Raw genomic sequence first — 24,009 nt, 5'->3', positions numbered from 1 at the left:
TGACCCCTTTACCCAGTACACCTCGCTGGTGGCAGACCGACGTAGCGGGTGACCCCTTTACCCAGTACACCTCGCTGGTGGCACACCGACGTAGCGGGTGACCCCTTTACCCAGTAGGCCTCGCTGGTGGCAGACCGACGTAGCGGGTGACCCCTTTGCCCGGTACGCCTCGCTGGTGGCAGACCGACGTAGCGGGTGACCCCTTTACCCAGTAGGCCTCGCTGGTGGCAGACCGACGTAGCGGGTGACCCCTTTACCCAGTAGGCCTCGCTGGTGGCAGACCGACGTAGCGGGTGACCCCTTTACCCAGTAGGCCTCGCTGGTGGCAGACCGACGTAGCGGGTGACCCCTTTACCCAGTAGGCCTCGCTGGTGGCAGACCGACGTAGCGGGTGACCCCTTTGCCCGGTACGCCTCGCTGGTGGCAGACCGACGTAGCGGGTGACCCCTTTACCCGGTACGCCTCGCTGGTGGCAGACCGACGTAGCGGGTGACCCCTTTACCCAGTAGGCCTCGCTGGTGGCAGACCGACGTAGCGGGTGACCCCTTTGCCCGGTACGCCTCGCTGGTGGCAGACCGACGTAGCGGGTGACCCCTTTACCCAGTAGGCCTCGCTGGTGGCAGACCGACGTAGCGGGTGACCCCTTTACCCAGTAGGCCTCGCTGGTGGCAGACCGACGTAGCGGGTGACCCCTTTACCCAGTAGGCCTCGCTGGTGGCAGACCGACGTAGCGGGTGACCCCTTTACCCAGTAGGCCTCGCTGGTGGCAGACCGACGTAGCGGGTGACCCCTTTGCCCGGTACGCCTCGCTGGTGGCAGACCGACGTAGCGGGTGACCCCTTTACCCAGTACACCTCGCTGGTGGCAGACCGACGTAGCGGGTGACCCCTTTACCCGGTACGCCTCGCTGGTGGCACACCGACGTAGCGGGTGACCCCTTTACCCAGTACACCTCGCTGGTGGCAGACCGACGTAGCGGGTGACCCCTTTACCCGGTACGCCTCGCTGGTGGCACACCGACGTAGCGGGTGACCCCTTTACCCAGTACACCTCGCTGGTGGCAGACCGACGTAGCGGGTGACCCCTTTACCCGGTACGCCTCGCTGGTGGCACACCGACGTAGCGGGTGACCCCTTTACCCAGTAGGCCTCGCTGGTGGCAGACCGACGTAGCGGGTGACCCCTTTGCCCGGTACGCCTCGCTGGTGGCAGACCGACGTAGCGGGTGACCCCTTTACCCAGTAGGCCTCGCTGGTGGCAGACCGACGTAGCGGGTGACCCCTTTACCCAGTAGGCCTCGCTGGTGGCAGACCGACGTAGCGGGTGACCCCTTTACCCAGTAGGCCTCGCTGGTGGCAGACCGACGTAGCGGGTGACCCCTTTACCCAGTAGGCCTCGCTGGTGGCAGACCGACGTAGCGGGTGACCCCTTTGCCCGGTACACCTCGCTGGTTGCCGGCTTCCTTCCAGACATCACTCCACAGTCATTGAGGTTACCAACATTACACAAACTTCAGCAGATGATAAGCTGGGAGGAAAACTAATATTTTTTAGAAAAATATTAAGTTGAACTACCGTAACTTGAACTACTGTAAGTTGAACTACTTTGCAGCTCCACAACAGGTATCATTTAAAAGAGCTCTATGGTGACATCTTGGGGGGGGTGTTTTATGGTGACATCCTGGGGGGGGGTTCTATAGTGACATCTGGGGGGGGTGTTCTATGGTGACATCTTGGGGGGGGTGTTTTATGGTGACATCTTGGGGGGGGGTGTTCTATGGTGACATCTGGGGGGGTGTTCTATGGTGACATCTTGGGGGGGTGTTCTATGGTGACATCTGGGGGGGTGTTTTATGGTGACATCTGGGGGGGTATTCTATGGTGACATCTGGGGGGGGTTCTATAGTGACATCTGAGGGGGTGTTTTATGGTGACATCTGGGGGGGTGTTTTATGGTGACATCTGGGGGGGGGTTGTTCTATGGTGACATCTGGGGGGGTGTTCTATGGTGACATCTGGGGGGTGTTCTATGGTGACATCTGCAGGGGGGTGTTTTATGGTTACATCTGGGGGGGTATTCTATGGTGACATCTGGGGGGCGGGTTCTATAGTGACATCTGGGGGGGTGTTCTATGGTGACATCTGGGGGGGTGTTATATGGTGACATCTGGGGGGGTGTTCTATGATGACATCTGGGGGGGGTGTTTTATGGTGACATCTGGGGGGGGGTTCTATAGTGACATCTGGGGGGGTGTTCTATGGTGACATCTGGGGGGGGTGATATAGTGACATCTGGGGGGGTGTTCTATGGTGACATCTGGGGGGGTGTTCTATGATGACATCTGGGGGGGTGTTTTATGGTGACATCTGGGGGGGGTTCTATAGTGACATCTGGGGGGGTGTTCTATGGTGACATCTGGGGGGGTGTTATATGGTGACATCTGGGGGGGTGTTCTATGGTGACATCTGGGGGGGGGTTCTATAGTGACATCTGGGGGGGTGTTCTATGGTGACATCTGGGGGGGAGGGGGGGCTTTTGAGAGGTTTTTGAGTTTGGCCACAGTGCCTGTGACTGGAAGGTCATCACCACAGATCTCATCCTTGGCAGAATAGTTATGTCTCCCTTGAACCTTTGAACAAGGTCTTTAACTTTTCTTGCAAATACCTAAACAAGCATCATTTAATTTTTAGAGATGCCACGTCACATCACAGTTAAAGCTAGAGTGCTGAGGTCGGAGGTGGACCCCCCACTTCGTGAGAGTTTACAGTTGAACACATTTGCTGAGTCCTCCTTCAGGAACATGGAGCAGCCAACCCCGAGGGTGTCCTTGGCATCCCCAACGCAAGCCTTGTTCATGTAGCACCAACTAACACCAGATTTTCTTCTCCATTGAATGAAACTCTACTCATGGCTCCAGTCACTTTGCCCAGGTTGTAAGCTGTCACATGGGGGCAGTTTCTGTCGTGATAAATGCTCACAACTTAGCTTCATGGGTGAACTGTAGCATGTCGGTGCTGCATATTATTCCCCCCCCCTACCCTCCCTTGGTTCTGCACCTTGGCAACTGCTACCAATTCAACACACCGTGTTCATCACCTTCTCCTGGCAGAGACTATTCAATCCCCCTTTAAAGAAATGCAAGTCCCCTTCACTGCCCCCTCTCTTGGCTCCCCACGTCGCCATTTTCAGCTCAGTGCAGCGACATAGAAACCTGCAACCGCTGCTACCTCTGATTCCAGGCTCAGAGGCAGAACGTGGCGATTCGCGATGTGGCATCGCGGTGTGACAATGGCGAGACACTGTGTGGCTGCGTAGGTAGGAGCAGGATTTGGCTGCTGGTCACATGAACATAAGAACATAAGAACTATACAAACGAGAGGAGGCCATTCGGCCCATCAAGCTCGCTTGGGGAGAACTTAACTAATAGCTCAGAGTTGTTAAAATCTTATCTAGCTCTGATTTAAAAGAACCCAAGGATTCAGCTTGCACTACGTTATCAGGAAGACTATTCCATACTCTGACTACACGTTGTGTAAAGAAGTGCTTCCTTAAATCCAGTTTGAAATGTTCTCCCGCTAATTTCCACCTTTGGCCACGAGTTCTTGTATTTGAACTAATGCTGAAGTAACTATTCGGTTGAACAGCATCCAAACCTGTTAGAATCTTATATACCTGGATCATGCCCCCCCTCAGTCTCCTTTGCTTGAGGCTGAACAGATTTAGCTAAACTAACCTTTCCTCATATGACATTCCTCTAAGACCAGGAATCATTCTTGTGGCCCTACGCTGCACCTTTTCTAAGGCCGCAGAAATGGGAGCACGTCTCCACCTGTCGTGTCTGGAAATGCAAGAGAAGCTGGTTTTTTGGCTGCCATGATTCGGCAGAAGAGGAGGTGTTTGGTCAGACTAAGCTAAGTATTAAAGGAACTAGGCCAGTAAACTCTGCCCCAGAGTGATGGCATGGCTCTGTAGTCCCAGGGCCAGACGGAGGTGCTGTAGTCTGAGGGCCAGACAGAGGTGCTGTAGTCCCAGGGCCAGACGGAGGTTCTGTAGTCTCAGGGCCAGATGGAGGTGCTGTGGTCTGAGGGCCAGACAGAGGTGCTGTAGTCTCAGGGCCAGACGGAGGTTCTGTAGTCTGAGGGCCAGACGGAGGTTCTGTAGTCTGAGGGGCAGACAGAGGTGCTGTAGTCCCAGGGCCAGATGGAGGTGCTGTAGTCTCAGGGCCAGATGGAGGTGCTGTAGTCCCAGGGCCAGACGGAGGTTCTGTAGTCCCAGGGCCAGACGGAGGTGCTGTAGTCTCAGGGCCAGACGGAGGTGCTGTAGTCCCAGGGCCAGATGGAGGTGCTGTAGTCTCAGGGCCAGACGGAGGTGCTGTAGTCCGAGGGCCAGACGGAGGTTCTGTAGTCCCAGGGCCAGACAGAGGTGCTGTAGTCTCAGGGCCAGACGGAGGTGCTGTAGTCTGAGGGCCAGACGGAGGTTCTGTAGTCCGAGGGCCAGACGGAGGTGCTGTAGTCCCAGGGCCAGACGGAGGTGCTGTAGTCCCAGGGCCAGACGGAGATGCTGTAGTCTCAGGGCCAGACGGAGGTGCTGTAGTCCGAGGGCCAGACGGAGGTTCTGTAGTCCGAGGGCCAGACAGAGGTTCTGTAGTCCCAGGGCCAGACGGAGGTGCTGTAGTCTCAGGGCCAGACGGAGGTGCTGTAGTCTCAGGGCCAGACGGAGGTGCTGTAGTCTCAGGGCCAGACGGAGGTTCTGTAGTCTCAGGGCCAGACGGAGGTGCTGTAGTCTCAGGGCCAGACGGAGGTGCTGTAGTCTCAGGGCCAGATGGAGGTGCTGTAGTCTCAGGGCCAGACGGTGGTGCTGTAGTCTCAGGGCCAGACGGAGGTGCTGTAGTCTCAGGGCCAGACGGAGGTTCTGTAGTCCGAGGGCCAGACGGAGGTGCTGTAGTCTCAGGGCCAGACGGAGGTGCTGTAGTCTCAGGGCCAGATGGAGGTGCTGTAGTCTCAGGGCCAGACGGTGGTGCTGTAGTCTCAGGGCCAGACGGAGGTGCTGTAGTCTCAGGGCCAGACGGAGGTGCTGTAGTCTCAGGGCCAGACGGAGGTTCTGTAGTCCGAGGGCCAGACAGAGGTGCTGTAGTCTCAGGGCCAGACGGAGGTGCTGTAGTCTCAGGGCCAGACGGAGGTGCTGTAGTCTCAGGGCCAGACGGAGGTGCTGTAGTCTCAGGGCCAGACGGAGGTTCTGTAGTCCGAGGGGCAGACAGAGGTGCTGTAGTCCCAGGGCCAGACAGAGGTGCTGTAGTCTCAGGGCCAGACAGAGGTGCTGTAGTCTCAGGGCCAGACGGAGGTGCTGTAGTCTCAGGGCCAGACGGAGGTTCTGTAGTCTCAGGGCCAGACGGAGGTTCTGTAGTCTCAGGGCCAGACGGTGGTGCTGTAGTCTCAGGGCCAGACGGAGGTGCTGTAGTCTCAGGGCAGACGGAGGTTCTGTAGTCTCAGGGCCAGACAGAGGTGCTGTAGTCTCAGGGCCAGACGGAGGTGCTGTAGTCTCAGGGCCAGACGGAGGTTCTGTAGTCTCAGGGCCAGACGGAGGTTCTGTAGTCTCAGGGCCAGACGGTGGTGCTGTAGTCACCCGACTAATATGACACTCTGCATTAAATGAAGTTGTGTCCAATTTGATTTCATATAGCACCTTTCATAATGTATTTGTTCTAAGGCACTAAACAGTAGTGTGCACTGATATGTTGTTAGGTCACACATGTGGGAGAAAAGACAAAATCCAGAGGAGCTAAAAAATATATAGTCAATAAAATTATTGTTAGGAATCTGAGGCTTGTGGGCTCTGTTAGAAAGGGCTAGTGGACACGCAAACATGCATGCAATGCACACACACACACACACACACACACACACACACACACACACATACACCATACCTACACCATACATACACATATGCACCCCTACAAAGACACACACAGACACACACGCATTCAGTATGAGTCAGAAGTGCTTGTGAGGTTTTATTCAATGTCGAGAAGCTGGTCTGGAAGCTGTGCTTGGGAAACTGACATGTAGCCTTCTGGAGTGTGGCGCCAAACACAGAAAGGCCAGAGCCATCAGTGGGCGCCATTAAGGAGCCTTGTGTGAGGAACGTGGGCCCAGGGCTGTTAATTATGCATACTCCAGCACATAAGCCTTCTTGGGCACACAGTGCAGGTGATGACACACTCACACCTGAAAACGCACCATTATCAGTCCCAGTTACATGTGAGGCCCCTTTAAAGGCCCTCAGTTTGAGCGTGAGTGCAGACCAGTCGCCATTAGATCATATAATGCTGCTAAGCCTGCCCTCTGTCACCTGAGTATCTCATACTGAGTCCTTGAAGGTGTCCGGGCTCCAGGGTGGTGTACGCTGGGGAGATGCTGGTTACTGGCCCTGCGAGTTACAGAGTGTTGGGACTGTGTACCAGAGATGCTGTCCCTGCCTGGAACATATGCAGAGCATGAAGGATGGGGGCTGATGTCGAAGAATATAATAAGCAATGAAAGAATGGACAACAAAAAAGTTATTGCTAACAATTGGCTGTGTCATTTGCTTTATCAAAAAAGCAATCAATCAGATATGATTGCAGGGCTCTGCACAACAGTCACACAGCTATCTGTCTCTTATTCTGTCTCTCTCTCCCTCTGTCTCTTATTCTACACCCTCTCCCTCTATCTCTAATTGTGTCCCTACCTCTCCCTGTCTCCTATACTGTCCCTCTCTCAATATCTGATTCTGTCCCCTCTCCTCTCCAACTCTCTGACCAATATTCTGTCCCCTTTCTCCTTCTGACTCTCTGACTCTGATTCTGTCCCTTCTCTCCCTCTGACTCTCTGACTCTGATTCTGTCCCTTCTCTCCCTCTGACTCTCTGACTCTGATTCTGTCCCTTCTCTCCCTTTGACTCTCTGACTCTTGTTCTGTCCCTTCTCTCCCTTTGACTCTCTGACTCTCATTCTGTCCCTTCTCTCCCTCTGACTCTCTGACTCTTGTTCTGTCCCTGCCTTTGACAAATGCACACTCATCTAAACAATTTCAGTTTGCTGGTTTTTTAAATATTGAAACAAGAGGCTTCGATAAGATGAGTTTTTAATTAGGAGAACAATGGTTTAGCCCTTCTAAGCTGCCTTTGAGATTGTCTTTGAACCTGACAAATGAAACAACAGTCACATTGCCCACTCTTAATTAAGAGGAGCCAAACAAAAACATAATTAAAAAAAAGTCAAACAAGGCAGGCAAGGGGAGGGTAAAAGGTTCATCAGCTAGCTGAGATCTTTCTGACTAAAACATTCAGACAGACAGTCGTTCTCATTTAAACAATCACATACAATCATTCAGTGACACAGACATTCTCATCAGCACATATTCCTCTACACTCACTGCCGCTTTTTGCCACTCAGACACATATGGAAACATACACTCATCACACAGGAACACACATAGAAGCAAGCATACACACAAAGCACTGCGCTCGGTCACTGGCGAGTAACTGGCGTGACCTTATGAAGGGTTCAAAGCTGAGCTGCTGATTCGCTCTGCTGTCCTGTGCGCTTCAATGTCTCCTGATTTATTGTACTGATCAATGAGGGTCTCAGAGCCAGAGAACATCACCTTCATGCAGACAGCAAATGGACCATGCACACCTGAGGAGTACACATATGCTGGAGACTCCTGGGGACACTCTGTCCCACACACACACACACACACACACACACACACACACACACACACCTAACCTTCTCCATTCCCCTCAGTAACAAACCTCTCTATATAAGGAGAATCTCTTACTTTATTAGAAGGCAGTGGCTGGTTCCTAATTTTATGCTATGTTGAAAATTTATGGTTATAATGGTGGGTGGAGGGCTGGGGAGTAGGTAAGTATTACAAGCACTCTGGGCTGTGGAGTCGGTTAGTATTACAGGCAGTCTGGGCTGTATAGGTTAGTATTAAAGGGACTCTGGGTTGTGGAGTCGGTTAGTATTACAGGCAACCTGGGCTGTGTAGGTTAATATTAAAGGGACTCTGTGTTGTGGAGTAGGTTAGTATTACAGGCAACTTGGGCTGTATAGGTTAGTATTAAAGGGACTCTGGGTTGTGGAGTCGGTTAGTATTACAGGCAACCTGGGCTGTGTAGGTTAATATTAAAGGGACTCTGGGTTGTGGAGTCGGTTAGTATTACAGGCAACTTGGGCTGTATAGGTTAGTATTAAAGGGACTCTGGGTTGTGGAGTCGGTTAGTATTACAGGCAACCTGGGCTGTGTAGGTTAATATTAAAGGGACTCTGGGTTGTGGAGTCGGTTAGTATTACAGGCAACTTGGGCTGTATAGGTTAGTATTAAAGGGACTCTGGGTTGTGGAGTCGGTTAGTATTACAGGCAACTTGGGCTGTATAGGTTAGTATTAAAGGGACTCTGGGTTGTGGAGTCGGTTAGTATTACAGGCAACCTGGGCTGTGTAGGTTAATATTAAAGGGACTCTGTGTTGTGGAGTAGGTTAGTATTACAGGCAACCTGGGCTGTAGTGTAGGTTATTATTACTGGCACTCTGGGTTGTGGAGTCGGTTAGTATTATAGGCACTCTGGGCTGTGTAGGTTAATATTAAAGGGACTCTGTGTTGTGGAGTAGGTTAGTATTACAGGCACTCTGGACTGTGTAGTACAGTATGTTAGTATTAAAGGCACTCTGGGCTGTGGAGTAGATTAGTATTACAGCAGCCTGGGCTGTGGAGTAGCTTAGTATTACAGGCACTCTGGGCTGTGGAGTAAGTTAGTATTGCAGTCACTCTGATTTGTGTAGGTTAGTATTACAGGTACTCTTTTGGCTGTGGAGTAGGTTAGTATTATAGGCACTCTGGTCTGTGGAGTTGATTAATATTACAGGCAGCCTGGTCTGTGGAGTAAGTTAGTACTGCAAGCACTCTGAAGTGATAGAGTATGGGGTAACATGGAGGTACTGGATCTGCACAGGGCATGTCTGGGCAGGGTGTGGTGATGGTATGGGTGAGTTACCAATTATCAGTACTTTACACAAACTACAGAAATATCCAGACAGGCATAGAGTTTACATGTTTAGCATGTGTTGCATATGTTTTCTCCAGTGTCTCCAGTTTCTTCCTACTGTTCAAATACATGTAGTATGGCTATTTGGTGTCTCTAAACTGTAATGTGTTATTGTATGTGGACTTGCATCCAATAGACCAGGATAAACGGTTAGGAAATAGATGGACGGATGGATGGATATTGATACAGTCCTTATCTACTTTAGATTGTGACCCTCAGTTTTTAATTAGTATGCTGCCTGCATTCTCCTCCAATTCCACTGCTATTTTTTGCCAAATTATTACAGCAGCGTGAGAGTGAGAGTGAGAGTGATGCGGAGGGTGACTAACAGAGCAGCAGGCTGTGAAGTGGGTGTCTCTTGGCGGCCTGTCCTGCTCCATGTCCTGTCCTGGGTTACTGAGTCCTGCCTTGGTTTTTATGCCAGCCTGCTTGGGTGACATTGTGCCCTGCTCTGCTCCAGACTTGGGAGCCTCATTTAGGCCAGGAGTCATTGGTCTTCTTCTGCTGCCCAATTAGGCAGGAAAGAAACAGCTAGAGAGAGATGTTGTCTTGCAGGCAGGCCTTGGTTAGTGGATGAGCTGGTGAGCTGTTGTCATAGTAGCCCCTTTCCTTCTGATCGTGTACCTCTTGGAAAACATGCTGAATGGTGGAGCGAAATCACAGATGATACTGAAACTCTGTGCCACATTTTGGTGTCTTTCAAAGCTTTGAGTCCCAGATGAAGGTCAGTACAGAAACCTTATCAGCCAAGGCTGGTTGGGATGATAAAGCCCAGGCCTTTGCTTCAGAGTCCCCCTCCATGATAAAGGCTGACAGCAGAAATTAGCGTGGAAAGCGTGAGGATGTGTTGCAGTGGGACATTTGAACAGGTGTTGCAGTGGAGAACTTGAGCAGGTATTGCAGTTGGACACTTAAACAGATGTTGGGGTGGGGCACTTGAGCAGGTGTTTTAGTAGGGCACTTGAGCAGGTGTTACAGTGGGGAACTTGAGTTTCCTATGATTCCTCTGGGTGCAGAAGTTGTAAATCTTGTGTACCAGGTCTCAGGAGGGACACAAACAAGACACTGTCCTGCTGTTTCCTGTACAGTGATGTTTACACTCTATGTATTATTTAGGCTTTTTTGTCTGTACTGTCAATCATGTTAAATATTTTTCCACTTCTAATGTGTACTCTGTGTGTTTCTTAATCCTCATGAAGACTTTGTTCTGCTTTTTTCTAAGCCGGTGATTATAATCTGTTTACTATCCATACTTTTTTCTTCTCCTCATTTATAATATAAATGTTGTCTTTGAACTGTTGTTTATCATCTGTGTTGTTTCTGTCCTGTGTTTTTTACATTCAATCAATTTTTATATAGCACCTGTCGTGCCGTACGCGGGACGTGGAGCGGAGACAGAGGAGCGGCAGTCGCGAAATCAGGGAACACGGTGTTTAATACAAAGGGCAGGCAAGAAAACAGGCAGTGACATTACAATGACCGGACTGGGGAAACAAACTGAAACGCGGACTAAATACAGAGGACTAATGACAACAACCAGAAACAGCTGATCACACGGGGATTCCACAGGAGGTTAACGAGGGGGCGTGGCACACGGAAGGAGCGGACGATCGGGGCAGGACAGCACCTTTCACAACAGAGTTACCCCAAAGTGCTTTAAATGGCTGTGTTGTAATTCATTCCTTCATCATTTATACAGAAAAAATCAAAAAAGGGAAAAGGGAAGACAAAGAAATTAAAGAAAGCCAGATGACAACAGAAGAGAGGAACCAAAAACTTCCAAGTAGGGAAAAAGAAATCCTCTGGGGGTCGAAGGTCAACTGGCTGCCCGACACCCCCCCGGGCATGATAACATTACTGAAAAAAGAAAGAGTGGGCTTGCTAGCTAAAAGCAAGGTGTAGACTGTGCTCAAGGTCAAAGCCAAAATCCTTCAGTGAGTCAGTTTTCCACCATTCTCTACACTGTGTTTTCTCTGTTTACCAGCAACATCACTCAGAGATTTTTGAAAAGTGGGGCTGAGCCTTCACTAAGGGGTCTGATTTTAATGAAAATAACCCCTGGTCTTTTCTCTTCAATATCACATCGCAAAAGTCAGGGAGGCGAAAGCCAGGATTTGGGGGAGAGGAACAAAGGAGCTTTTATTGTTCTTAGGCAGGGGCTGTGAAACAAACAGACCTCGAGGGGTCAATAAACAGGGAACCAAGAGCGGGGAAGGACCTGGGCATACATGCAAACATGACTTCAATCACAGGACTGGGGAGCACAGGACTGGGAGGAACTCATACAGAACAGATGAGGAAGCAGACGAGGGGCAGCTGGAGTGATTCACATGAGGGCTGAAACGAGATATAAGACAAACAAACAAACAAACAAAAAATGGCTTATTTAGGTCTGTCACAATTATATAATTAGCTGATCGCGATAGTTTGAACTGACCGTGATTATTTTTTGCATAATCGTTAGAATTGTCCCCATTCATCTGGATAAAAATAGCTAGTTGAGACAGAGCCGTCATATTTCTATCACAATTTCCTCATCATTTTCTACCGTGTAATGCTTGGCTGGCTTTTGTTTAACAACATCATCTCATTGTGTTCCTGAACCGATCCATTCCACCTGCCCTATTTGTACCTCGCACATCTGCGCATGTGCAGCATTATACTTCACGACAAATCTTACGACAGTGCCCGATTTGTACCACTTCCTTTCACAATATTTTCGTGACCCAGCCTGATCCTGTCAATATTTTTTTTCACTACTTTTCATTTCATTTTACGGGCAGGCTGCTCGTGAGTGATCTCCACCAGCCCAGAATATCAGATATTAAGATTTTGGATTCTTTGTGTTCTCTGTCTGTTTAATAAAAGTTCTGCATAGCACCTGGACGTGTGAGTGCGCTCTTATGCATCTTGTTACGGTGGGATGACTGTTTATGTCCATGACAGCTGCCACTATTATGCTGCAGCAGTCAGTATATTATGCCAATAGGACAAAGAACTAGAGAAATGCATGTTATTTTTCTATTTATTTCTGATCTCATATAAACAGGTGCACAGGCTTGTTAGGGCCTCGCTAGGGAGAGAACGAGGGTGCAGGAATGCGGGGTGTGACAGTACCCCCCCCACGCCCCCAATGTGTGCACTCCGGGCACATGGGCCCTCCAGGGGGTTAGTGGGACCGGGGGGCGCTGAGGGGACTGTGAGATCAAGCAGAGCTGGGGAAGTGTCCTACGGTACGGTATGGTAGGTACCAGTAGGTACCTCATGCATGGATGGACAATGGGGACAATGAAGAGGGCTGGATCTGACCCCGGGCACCGAGGTGGGCGCCAGTGAGGGACCAGGAGATAGAGCTGGATCGTTTGTGGTACCCGGCAGCAAATGGGGCCTAGCTGGTATTCCTGCCTGCAACATTGGGGAAGCCACCTTCTCTGGGTCGGAAGTGCTGGCGAGAATGGATCGGGCTCTGGGCACACCATGGAAGCATGGACAGGTTTTACAGACTCGGTGGGGCTCTTACCAGAGTTGGCCATGGTCCCCTCTACACAGGGTGCAGTGACAGCCCTTCCTGAACTGGGAACATGGAGTGCTTGTCAGAGCCACACTAGGGAGAGAACGAGGGGGCAGGAATGTGGGGTGTGACATTTTATACGGTTTATACTGTACTTTCGGTCTTTATTCTGTTGTTTATTTTCAGTATACTATCATTACTGTGCTGTTTGCATTGTACTTCCTCTTTACTGTTTGCACTGTACAGTCTGTCTTTATTTTCTATTTTGAGTTTATTCTCGTTACTCTGCTATTTACACTGCACATTCCATCTTTACTCTGTTGTTTACACTGTATATTCGATCTTTGCTGATTACTCTGCACATTCTGTCTTTGCTGTTTACTTTGTACATTCTGTTATACTCTGCTGTTTACACCATGCTTACTATCTTTACTCTTTTGGCTGTGTGTTCTGCCATTACTCCGCAGTACTGTAGCTCCCTTGAGTGATGTGTTGCTTGTGCGTTTTCGCCTCTGCCGTCGGCCTGTGATGCTGGATCTGCGACCTCTGTCTCATTTCTGGCTGATGGACATGTGCTTCGGTTGTGTTGGCTGAATGGTCTACGCTTTGGTCATACTGGTGCTCTGCCACAGAGGGGAATCCTGGGAAAGCCCTCGGCTACAAGGTGGGATGGGGCTGTGGAAGTTCCAGCTACGGAGATCTCCTTGCTGTCCCTTCTCAGGGGAGGCCTGGGCTCCGTTTCATTCTCGCGCCGTTCGCAGCTCCTCCTTTCCCTGCCATGGGGCCTTCGGTGCCAGGGAGCCATGATTGTGCCTGAGCACTGGGCACTTAGGGAAAGGGTATCTGGGAAGAAGCCCGGGAGAGAGTGAGGGAGCGGAACTGAGGGGTAGGAGCCTCTTGAATACAATTAATAATCAAGCAGATCATTTGCCATCTTATATATTTATCTTCTTGTAGGGAGCAGTCTTATATTTTAATTGCGAGTGTGAGTCCTGCCAAGGTGTGGCCTCCTGGCCTGCGGATGGTGCTATGGTGCTATTTGCTACCTGACTAGAAGGCTTCAGACATAGCCAAGGCCTCATTGCCTGGCCCATTTTTTTCAGCCTTGACCTTGTTTTCTGCTGAGAAAAGAATTTTACAAAGGATAGTACAGCTCTCAGACTAAACTGCTTGACACTCAGCTGTTTTGTGAGTGCTTTTTTGGGTTATTGTATAGGTCACAGTTTTTAATTAAAAAGATTTAATTAAGGCTATACATTTACACGACTCTGAAGAGCATGAAGTGAGGGATATGGCTTGTGGGCTCGCCATTGCAGTGCATTTCAGTCTGTCCTGCAGTACAGTTTCCTTCCTGCATCTCTGAGTCCTCCTCACTGACTTTTCCTCACACATACAGATGCGTCTCCTGATTCTGGCAAATGCAACTCGGTAAAAGCTATTTCCACTTGATGAGACTATGATGGATGTTTTTCATATTTATATTCTTATTTGTGTGAGATGCAGCAAGGGGACAGTACCATTTCAGGATAGGGGGATCAGGGTTAAATGAATGTCATGTGAGGTTTTTAATGGACGTGTTTTGAGATATTCAGCACTATATTTACATATTAAAAGCTATACTTTTAGACAGAGTCTAGCAATTCTTTACCTGTACGAACAATAATGTTCAGAAACCTTCTAGGAATTTTGAGGGATTGTCAATTTTACCCAGGCAGTGAAGCACAGTTTAGGCAACTTGCACAGACTGTGTGTGTGGGGGGTGTATCTTCTTGTTATAATAGTATTATTAATTATCGATGGGGATGACATTGCTCACTGCTAGCAGCCCTGGATGTGATTAGTGGCACTGGTGCACCTGTTTATAAACAGTGGTGAGGATAGTGGGAGGCAGGGGGGCACACTGAGCAGAGTATTGTGGGAGGCAGAGGGGCACACTGAGCAGAGTATCCTGAGAGGCAGGGGAGCACACTGAGCAGAGTATTGTGGGAGGCAGAGGGGCACACTGAGCAGAGTATCCTGAGAGGCAGGGGAGCACACTGAGCAGAGTATTGTGGGAGGCAGAGGGGCACACTGAGCAGAGTATCCTGAGAGGCAGGCGAGCACACTGAGCAGAGTGTTGTGGGAGGCAGAGGGGCAAACAGAGCAGAGTATCCTGAGAGGCAGGGGAGCACACTGAGCAGAGTATTGTGGGAGGCAGAGGGGCAAACAGAGCAGAGTATTGTGGGAGGCAGAGGGACACACTGAGCAGAGTATCCTGAGAGGCAGGGGAGCACACTGAGCAGAGTATCGTGGGAGGCAGAGGGGCACACTGAGCAGAGTATTGTGGGAGGCAGGGGGGCACACTGAGCAACGTATTGTGGGAGGCAGAGGGGCACACTGAGCAAAGTATACTGGGAGGCAGAGGGGCACACTGAGCAGAGTATCCTGAGAGGCAGGGGAGCACACTGAGCAGAGTATTGTGGGAGGCAGAGGGGCAAACTGAGCAGAGTATCCTGGGAGGCAGGGGGCACACTGAATAGAGTACAGTGGGAGGCAGAGGGACACATTGAGCAGAGTATACTGGGAGGCAGAGGGGCAGACTGAGCAGAGTATTGTGGGAGGCAGAGGGGCAAACTGAGCAGAGTATCCTGAGAGGCAGGCGAGCACACTGAGCAGAGTATTGTGGGAGGCAGAGGGGCACACTGAGCAGAGTATTGTGGGAGGCAGGGGGGCACACTGAGCAGAATATAGTGGGAGGCAGAGGGGCAAACTGAGTAGAGTATCCTGGGAGGCAGGGGGCACACTGAATAGAGTACAGTGGGAGGCAGAGGGACACATTGAGCAGAGTATACTGGGAGGCAGAGGGGCAGACTGAGCAGAGTATCGTGGGAAGCAGAGGGACACACTGAGCAGAGTATCGTGGGAGGCAGAGGGGCAGACTGTGTAGCTTGTAGCTTCCCCCCGGTGGAAAACAGAAGAGGGCCCCAACCGACAGCTGACGGAGCATAATTAATGAGTGAAGGGGGCACTCATCTCGGTGGGGGGATGGGAGAACCGAGGGGCCCAGGAATCTCCTGTCTCCCTAAAACGGGGAGCGGCACTGAGCACACTGCAGCTGCATGCCATTTAGCAAACCCCCTTTGGGGATGATTGGCGATTAACACAGGAGGAGCTTGTCTGAAGTAGTCGGGGGGGAGGGGGGGGGTCGCAGAAGAATAAGCTTCCTTCCTCACGCTGAGCCGGTGTAGATGCAGTCATTGATGTAGTAGCTGCTTAATTGCCTTACTGTGCAAGGCATCATGGGAGTGTTTTTCTTCTCTTATAATTGGGTCTTTTGGTCACCTCCGCTGCCTATTGTGGAAACATTTCATTTGCTTCAGACACTTTTATCCAAAATGACAAACATTTTTGAGAAAGCAGGGTCTGGATGTTGCTCAGGGCCCAATGGTGACATCACTCTGCCGACCCCAGGATTTAAACCAGTGACGGTCTAATCAAGGGCACAGAGTACTGACCTGCATGGCTTCATGCTGCCCCCACTCCTCCATCCATCCATCCATCCATCCATCTAAAGCTCTTTCACTAATTAGGGCTAGGCTTGTTTTTGATCCAATGCTTGTAATACCCTGAATGGTACATCGTTATTTATGTAACTACTGAATTCAGAACTCTCACAGGCATCAATAAAGGTGATCTTAGTCCTAATCTTAAATGTCCTTTATTCTGAAAATTTCACAATTTCACATATCTTTTTGTGCATAAATGATTTATATTTCTAAATGTGTATCTGATCATCTCAGCCTTGGAAATGAGGCTGCGAACCTCAGCTTGATCATTCCTGAATAAACAATGAATAAAATCAACGTAAGGTGTCAGTGGTGCTTTTTTGCATAACCACTTGTTGACTGACGCGACTCAGGTCAGGTGCCTTGTCTTGATGGGCACCACAGGGAATTGGATTGCAGGTGTCCATGTGACCACCTTTTTCACCAATCAGGAGGAAGCATGAAAATGTGGGCACACTATATATGTGAGAGTGGATCAGTCACAGGCCCCTCTGAGTCAAACCTCTATAAATAGTGCAGTTCTGTGATCTCAGGGGCAAATGCCCAGCAGTGGGAGAGAGGAAAAGAACCAAAATAATGGTCTGGTGATATGTTGATTATTAAAGTGCTGGGAAAGCAGGATAAGCTGCCCTACTGTGGGCATTGCAGTGCGGGGGCCCGAGGGAGGCAACGCAGAATCATGGTGGGAAAGCACTTACCGGGCCCTCGCCTGTAACGGCGCAGTTATATCTCAGCCGCGCACTCGGGCTCAATCTCGGGCTCAAAGCTCTAAGCCTCTGGGCAAGAGAGACGCAAGGGACAGAGAGGCACCACCTGTGAATGAGTAGATAACAAGATGAACGAGAGGAGGTCTGTGAGGATTCACTGGCCTTTCTACTTCTGCGTCGTTCGACGGCAGCAGGGCAGCTGAGGTCATCGGCGGGATTCAGACGCACCAAGGCTATGCGAACCTATCACATGGTTCTCATGTACATGAATTGCAGTGAGATGATTTATTTATAGATCACAACCTGTCCTTCCTAAAGGGTGGCACCTCTACAGCCAGTCACACACTCATTCTGTCCAGAAGACAGCGGAGATCCACCCCTTTCCGCTGCTGTCCGTTCTCAGGTGTGAGGCGGCTCAAAGCACATGTTACTGTACCGTTTGTGGAGGAAACAAGTCTAAAGTTTCCTGGATAAAAGAAAGAAATAAAGAAACAAAGAGACACTGAAGCTCTCAGAGATGAAATTCAATCTATTGTTCTCAAAAGGGAATGCAGTGCATTTCTTAAAAATGTTTTATTTTAAGGCAACGTGCATGTGAATGATAGGAGCGATATCAGGCATGTTCCTGCAGACCCTGGGTGCTCTGTCTAAAGCGTGTGTGTGGGTCTCTTCCTGCTGACACAGGGTGCTCTGTCTAAAGCGTGTGTGTGGGTCTGTTCCTGCTGACACAGGGTGCTCTGTCTAAAGCGAGTGTGTGGGTCTGTTCCTGCTGACACAGGGTGCTCTGTCTAAAGCGAGTGTGTGGGTCTCTTCCTGCTGACACAGGGTGCTCTGTCTAAAGCGTGTGTGTGGGTCTGTTCCTGCTGACACAGGGTACTCTGTCTAAAGCGTGTGTGGGTCTCTTCCTGCTGACACAGGGTGCTCTGTCTAAAGCGTGTGTGTGGGTCTCTTCCTGCTGACACAGGGTGCTCTGTCTAAAGCATGTGTGTGGGTCTCTTCCTGCTGACACAGGGTACTCTGTCTAAAGCGTGTGTGTGGGTCTCTTCCTGCTGACACAGGGTGCTCTGTCTAAAGTGTGTGTGTGGGTCTCTTCCTGCTGACACGGGGTGCTCTGTCTAAAGCGTGTGTGTGGGTCTCTTCCTGCTGACACAGGGTGCTCTGTCTAAAGCGTGTGTGTGGGTCTCTACCTGCTGACACAGGGTGCTCTGTCTAAAGCGTGTGTGTGGGTCTCTTCCTGCTGACACAGGGTGCTCTGTCTAAAGCGTGTGTGTGGGTCTCTACCTGCTGACCCTAGGTGCTCTGTCTAAAGCGTGTGTGTGGGTCTGTTCCTGCTGACACAGGGTACTCTGTCTAAAGCGTGTGTGTGGGTCTCTTCCTGCTGACACAGGGTGCTCTGTCTAAAGCGTGTGTGTGGGTCTGTTCCTGCTGACACAGGGTGCTCTGTCTAAAGCGAGTGTGTGGGTCTGTTCCTGCTGACACAGGGTGCTCTGTCTAAAGCGTGTGTGTGGGTCTCTTCCTGCTGACACAGGGTGCTCTGTCTAAAGCGTGTGTGTGGGTCTGTTCCTGCTGACACAGGGTGCTCTGTCTAAAGCGTGTGTGTGGGTCTCTTCCTGCTGACACAGGGTGCTCTGTCTAAAGCGTGTGTGTGGGTCTCTACCTGCTGACCCTGGGTGCTCTGTCTAAAGCGTGTGTGTGGGTCTCTACCTGCTGACACAGGGTACTCTGTCTAAAGCGTGTGTGTGGGTCTCTTCCTGCTGACCCTGGGTGCTCTGTCTAAAGAGTGTGTGTGGGTCTCTTCCTGCTGACACAGGGTACTCTGTCTAAAGCGTGTGTGTGGGTCTCTTCCTGCTGACCCTGGGTGCTCTGTCTAAAGAGTGTGTGTGGGTCTCTTCCTGCTGACACGGGGTGCTCTGTCTAAAGCCTGTGTGTGGGTCTCTTCCTGCTGACACGGGGTGCTCTGTCTAAAGCGTGTGTGTGGGTCTCTTCCTGCTGACACAGGGTGCTCTGTCTAAAGCGTGTGTGTGGGTCTCTTCCTGCTGACACGGGGTGCTCTGTCTAAAGCGTGTGCACAATGTGGAATAAAGCCAATGTGCTTTATTCCTTTTTAATGCACTAACAGCTTTGTTGATTTTTACTTGAGTTAGTTTAATTATCGTTAGCAGGATTTCAGACTGATATGCATGGCATGGTCACTTCCCATACACACAGACACACGTACACACACACACACACACATACACACAGACACACGTACACACACACAGCCATGATTTGCCTTCTTTTGTTGATGACCTTCCATCTTGAGGTTACCTGCCATCAGCTCAGCTATGCTAATTAGCACCCAGAGCTGGTTAATTGGCTGTAATTAGGTGTCGTATGTGTGGTGCTGACCGGGTCCGAGCTGACCCGGAGCTCTCTGTGCTGCTGTAATTAGTGTATGCAGCTGCTACTCTGATGGGCTGCTCTCCCACCCCCGGCGCCCCCTGCTTTGTCCATGCTGTGGTCGAGCTGCTACTCATGCATTTTCATGCTCTTAATAAATTCGATAACTGCTTTCTGTTTGTACTCCATGCCTAACAGCAAAACGCACCAATAACTCCAAAACAAACACATTAGGAATCATGTGATTTATATGGATAAATCATAATATTATTTTAATTTTATTTTCATCTTTAAGATATGCAGTAATGTGTAATTCTCATGCAAATTCCTTACAATGTATCCGCAAGATCACATAACATGAAATATCCACATATTTTCTTTAATTCATTTAAACTATGTAAAATAGTGTGAAATTTCACTCTAGTCACCAAGATTTTTTCTTCGGGACATTTTCTATAAATTTATAATGTCCGCTAAGAATAACCAGTGTGAGAATTTTATGAACTATGATGGGTTGGCACCCCATCCTGGGTTGTTCCCTGCCTTGTGCCCTGTGATGGGTCGGCGCCCATCCTGGGTTGTTCCTTGCCTTGTGCCCTGCGATGGGTCGCCGCCCCAACCTGGGTTGTTCCCTGCCTTGTGCCCTGCGATGGGTCGCCGCCCCATCCTGGGTTGTTCCCTGCCTTGTGCCCTGCGATGGGTCGGCGCCCCATCCTGGGTTGTTCCCTGCCTTGCGCCTTTAGCCACAGGAATAGGCTCCGGATCTCCCATGGCCCTGAATAGGTCAAGTGTTTTTAGAAAATGGATTGCTGGATGGAAAATTTTAAGAGGTTATCATGAATCCTTGAAATCGTGTCTGTGCTCTGCATCCCTGTGTTCTCTGTATATACATACACACTGATTGTATATATAGGGGGTTTAATGGTGCTGTCTTAAGCTACAAAGCATATGCATCAAAGCCAATCTGGGGACCTCTACCAAAGAAGGGATGTAATGCTACCACTAGAGGGAGTATTTTTGAGTGTTTTGCCGCTTACTACATTTGCCCTTATAACCTCTTTCTCTATCCCCTTTTCTATATTCTTTAAATCTCGCCCCCATTCCCCAGAGTACAGGTGGAGTTCTATGTGAATGAGAACACTTTCAAGGAACGCCTGAAGCTGTTCTTCATCAAAAACCAAAGATCCAGTGAGTGATGCAGCAGAGTGGGCCGAGTGTGAGGGACAGATGTATGTCTGTGTGTGTGTGCGTGTACGTGTGTGTCTGTGTGCATGTGTGTGTACATGTGTGTCTGTGTGCATGTGTGTGTACATGTGTGTCTGTGTGCATGTGTGTCTGTGTCTGTGTACATGTGTGTACATGTGTGTCTGTGTGCATGTGTGTGTGTGCATGTGTGTCTGTGTGCATGTGCGTGTACATGTGTGTCTGTCTGCATGTGTGTGTACATGTGTGTCTGTGTGCGTGTGTGCATGTGTGTCTGTGTGCATGTGTGTGTGTGTCTGTGTGTCTGTGTGCATGTGTGTGTACATGTGTGTCTGTGTGCATGTGTGTGTGTGTCTGTGTGTCTGTGTGCATGTGTGTGTACATGTGTATCTTTGTGCATGTGTGTGCATGTGTGTCTGTGCGTGTGTGTCTGTGTGCATGTGTGTGTGTGTCTGTGTGTCTGTGTGCATGTGTGTGTACATGTGTGTGTACATGTGTGTCTGTCTGTGTGTGTACATGTGTGTCTGTGTGTGTGTGTGTGTGTGTACATGTGTGTCTGTGTGCATGTGTGTGTACATGTGTGTCCGTGTGCATGTGTGTGTGTCTGCATGTAGATTAGGTTTATATTGCAATTTGAGGACAATGTAATAAAAACCTGTTATTTTGACACTGCGGGGATAATTTTTTCAGGTTCCCACAAAGAATGCAATCAAAGAACGAAAAATGCCAAGTCTCATATTTTGTTTGGTTACTTATGGTTAAGATTAGGGTTGGGTAGGGGTTAAGGTCATCATGTTGGGATTAGAGTTTTCCCCATATAAATGACTGGAGAGTCCCCACAAAGATATAATTACAATCCTGTGTGTCTGCGTGTGTGCCTCTGCATGTGTGTGTGTCTGCGTGTGTGCTGTGCATGTGTGTGTGTGTCTGCGTGTGTGCCTCTGCATGTGTGTGTGTCTGCGTGTGTGCTGTGCATGTGTGTGTGTGTCTGCGGGCGTGCCTCTGCATGTGTGTGTGTCTGCGTGTGTGCTGTGCATGTGTGTGTGTGTCTGCGGGTGTGCCTCTGCATGTGTGTGTGTCTGCGTGTGTGCTGTGCATGTGTGTGTGTCTGCGGGCGTGCCTTTGCATGTGTGTGTGTGTCTGCGTGTGTGCCTCTGCATGTATGTTGTTGTCTGTGTGTGTGCTGTGCATGTGTGTGTGTGTCTGCGGGCGTGCCTCTGCATGTGTGTGTGTCTGCGGGCGTGCCTCTGCATGTGTGTGTGTGTGTCTGCGTGTGTGCTGTGCATGTGTGTGTCTGCGTGTGTGCCTCTGCATGTGTGTGTGTGTCTGCGTGTGTGCTGTGCATGTGTGTGTGTGTCTGCGTGTGTGCCACTGCATGTGTGTGTGTGTCTGCGTGTGTGCTGTGCATGTGTGTGTGCGAGTATGTTTGTATGTGATAACGAAAGCAGCTGGGCCACGTGACATTTGTATCTTTACGGCGACATTATGGGTCGACAGTTTGTTCTACTGTACCTTTGTTGGATGGATAACAGGCTTCACGGGCAATTTCCCCTTTTGTGGACAGATGATCGCTTTGCCCTCGATTTGTGAATGGTTTCTAAAGTTCTGAATAACTCCCACTTGCCCTCATTGTGTCTGGCTGCTTGACTGACCTGCTCCTCCTCTGTGCACTGTTTCCAGTACATCTCTTGTTCCTCCTGCAGGTCTGAGGGTGCGACTATTCGACTTCTCCCTGAAGGTGCTCAGCTGCATACTCTACATGATGCGGGTGTTGCTGGATGACCCCCGGGAGGGGCGGGGCGGATGGTGAGAGTGGGGCGGGGACATAGTGTGTGTGGGTGGGGCTAAAATGAGAGTGGGGCGGGACATGGCATTTGTGGATGGAGGGATATTAGGACTGGGCCATATCATATTGATATTATATTGCACATGCACAGTAATCAACAGGGCTTCAGATGACAGGTGAAACATCTGGATTTTTGGTACTATATGGACGTTTATTTATGCCCACAATTTGGTAAGCAGTTTAGTAGTAATCAGTATAAATTAATATTAATGAGGTATTTTATGATGCCATAAAGCTAGTGATCAGCATAAATTTGGCATATCTTTATGTTTAATAAACGTGTCAGACATTAAACTGCTTTTTACCTCTCCACAAGGTCCACAACATCTCCTCTTTTAAAAGATGTCGTGGCTGCTGAGCTGTTCCTTTCTTCACCACCACTTGAGTGCATATCACATTGGAGTATACCAAACCATAGTATACCAAAACAGTATTATGTGGTATGCTCTGCTACAGTGCATGTTGCACTGAAGTATACCAAACCACAGTATACCAAAACAGTATTATGTGGTGTGCTTTAATAAGCATAAAGATTTAATAAGCATACAGATTACCAACTTCTGGGCATCTCATTACTATTTTAGTTGTACTCATAATTGGTTTACCAAATGATGGGCATAAATATGCATCCATATAGTACCAGAAAGCTGGCAGCAGACCAATGGTTTCACCTACAGTATCATCGGAAGCCCTGGTGATTATTGCACATGCTCAATATAACATCTATACTATTTTGCCAAAAGTTTTGGAACACCTGTCTTTACACACACATGAACTTTAATGACATCCCATTATTCATACATAGGCTTTAATATGGAGTTGCGCACCTCCCATCCTCCCCCCCCCCCCCCCCCCTTTGCAGCTATAACAGCTTTAATTCTTCTGGGAAGGCTGTCCACAAGGTTTAGGAGTTTGCATATTATTTGCAAATTAAAATAGATGTTTAAACAGTTTAATCTAATTAGATGATACTAGACATGTAATGGTATGGCTGGATATTTCACTCTTCCTCAGCTGGGAGTGTTCTAGGCTGAACTCATCTGCCCAGCTCCGGACTCAGTTTGACTGGTAAGCCCCGCTTCAACGCGTAGACTCACAGGTCCAGGGCAGAGCTGAAAGGCTTCCTTAGGATAGGTAGCTTGTACCCCAATGAAGGGCATTTCAGAGAACAGAAGCACTTCCAGTCGTTTCGAGTACCCACTCATCAGGATACAGATTTGAAGTATGTGCTGACATCTTCTGGTTGGCTGCCATCCTACTGGGTGGAGGTCCTGGGGCAAACCCAGGTCATGCTGGAGGTATTATATCTCCCACCTGGCTTGGGATTGTCTGGGGATGCCTGGCCATGGAGAAATGAGGTTATGTCTGATCTGCTGCTTTGATATTCCTGAAAGAAGGTATGAAGATGATTTTAATGATGATGATTGACATCCCGTTCTTTTGTGTCTTGAGCACTCTGTCTGTCTCCTGCTGTATATCTGATGCCTCTCTGTGGGTGCAGGTCGCTGATTCTCTGGGTGGACAGACCTCTTCCTCTCTGGGTTCTACAGGTGAGTCCCATGGAGATACCGTGCTCAGAACCCAGTGTGGCTTTACAGGCTGACACTTGGACACACAAACTCAGACTTCAACATGCTGTGATGCGTAAGAGGCAGGTATCGGCACTGGGCCATTGGGGTTGCATGTCAGTCCTGTGCTGCTGCGACTACTCAGGTCATGTA

The 24,009-nt window shown here is 49.6% G+C and overlaps 1 protein-coding gene across 4 annotated transcripts in view; it reads left to right on the top strand.

The window, feature by feature from the left end:
• LOC111859937 (potassium channel subfamily T member 2-like) overlaps nt 1-24,009 on the top strand; it is an 89,107-nt gene that overhangs the window by 13,083 nt on the left and 52,015 nt on the right. For 3 of the 4 annotated variants that reach the window (XM_072711822.1, XM_072711823.1, XM_072711821.1), the window contains exons 2-5: nt 20,348-20,427; nt 22,146-22,248; nt 23,303-23,356; nt 23,790-23,838. In XM_072711822.1, the coding sequence (XP_072567923.1) occupies nt 20,348-20,427; nt 22,146-22,248; nt 23,303-23,356; nt 23,790-23,838 (286 nt within the window). The remainder of the gene's footprint in view (nt 1-20,347; nt 20,428-22,145; nt 22,249-23,302; nt 23,357-23,789; nt 23,839-24,009) is intronic. The other variant, XM_072711824.1, reaches the window with a different exon arrangement.

Source organism: Paramormyrops kingsleyae, chromosome 5 (genome assembly GCF_048594095.1).
Source record: "Paramormyrops kingsleyae isolate MSU_618 chromosome 5, PKINGS_0.4, whole genome shotgun sequence".
Taxonomy (NCBI): Eukaryota; Metazoa; Chordata; class Actinopteri; order Osteoglossiformes; family Mormyridae; genus Paramormyrops; species Paramormyrops kingsleyae.
The sequence above is the reverse complement of the archived record's forward strand: the minus strand, read 5'-3'. Positions and strand labels throughout refer to the sequence as shown.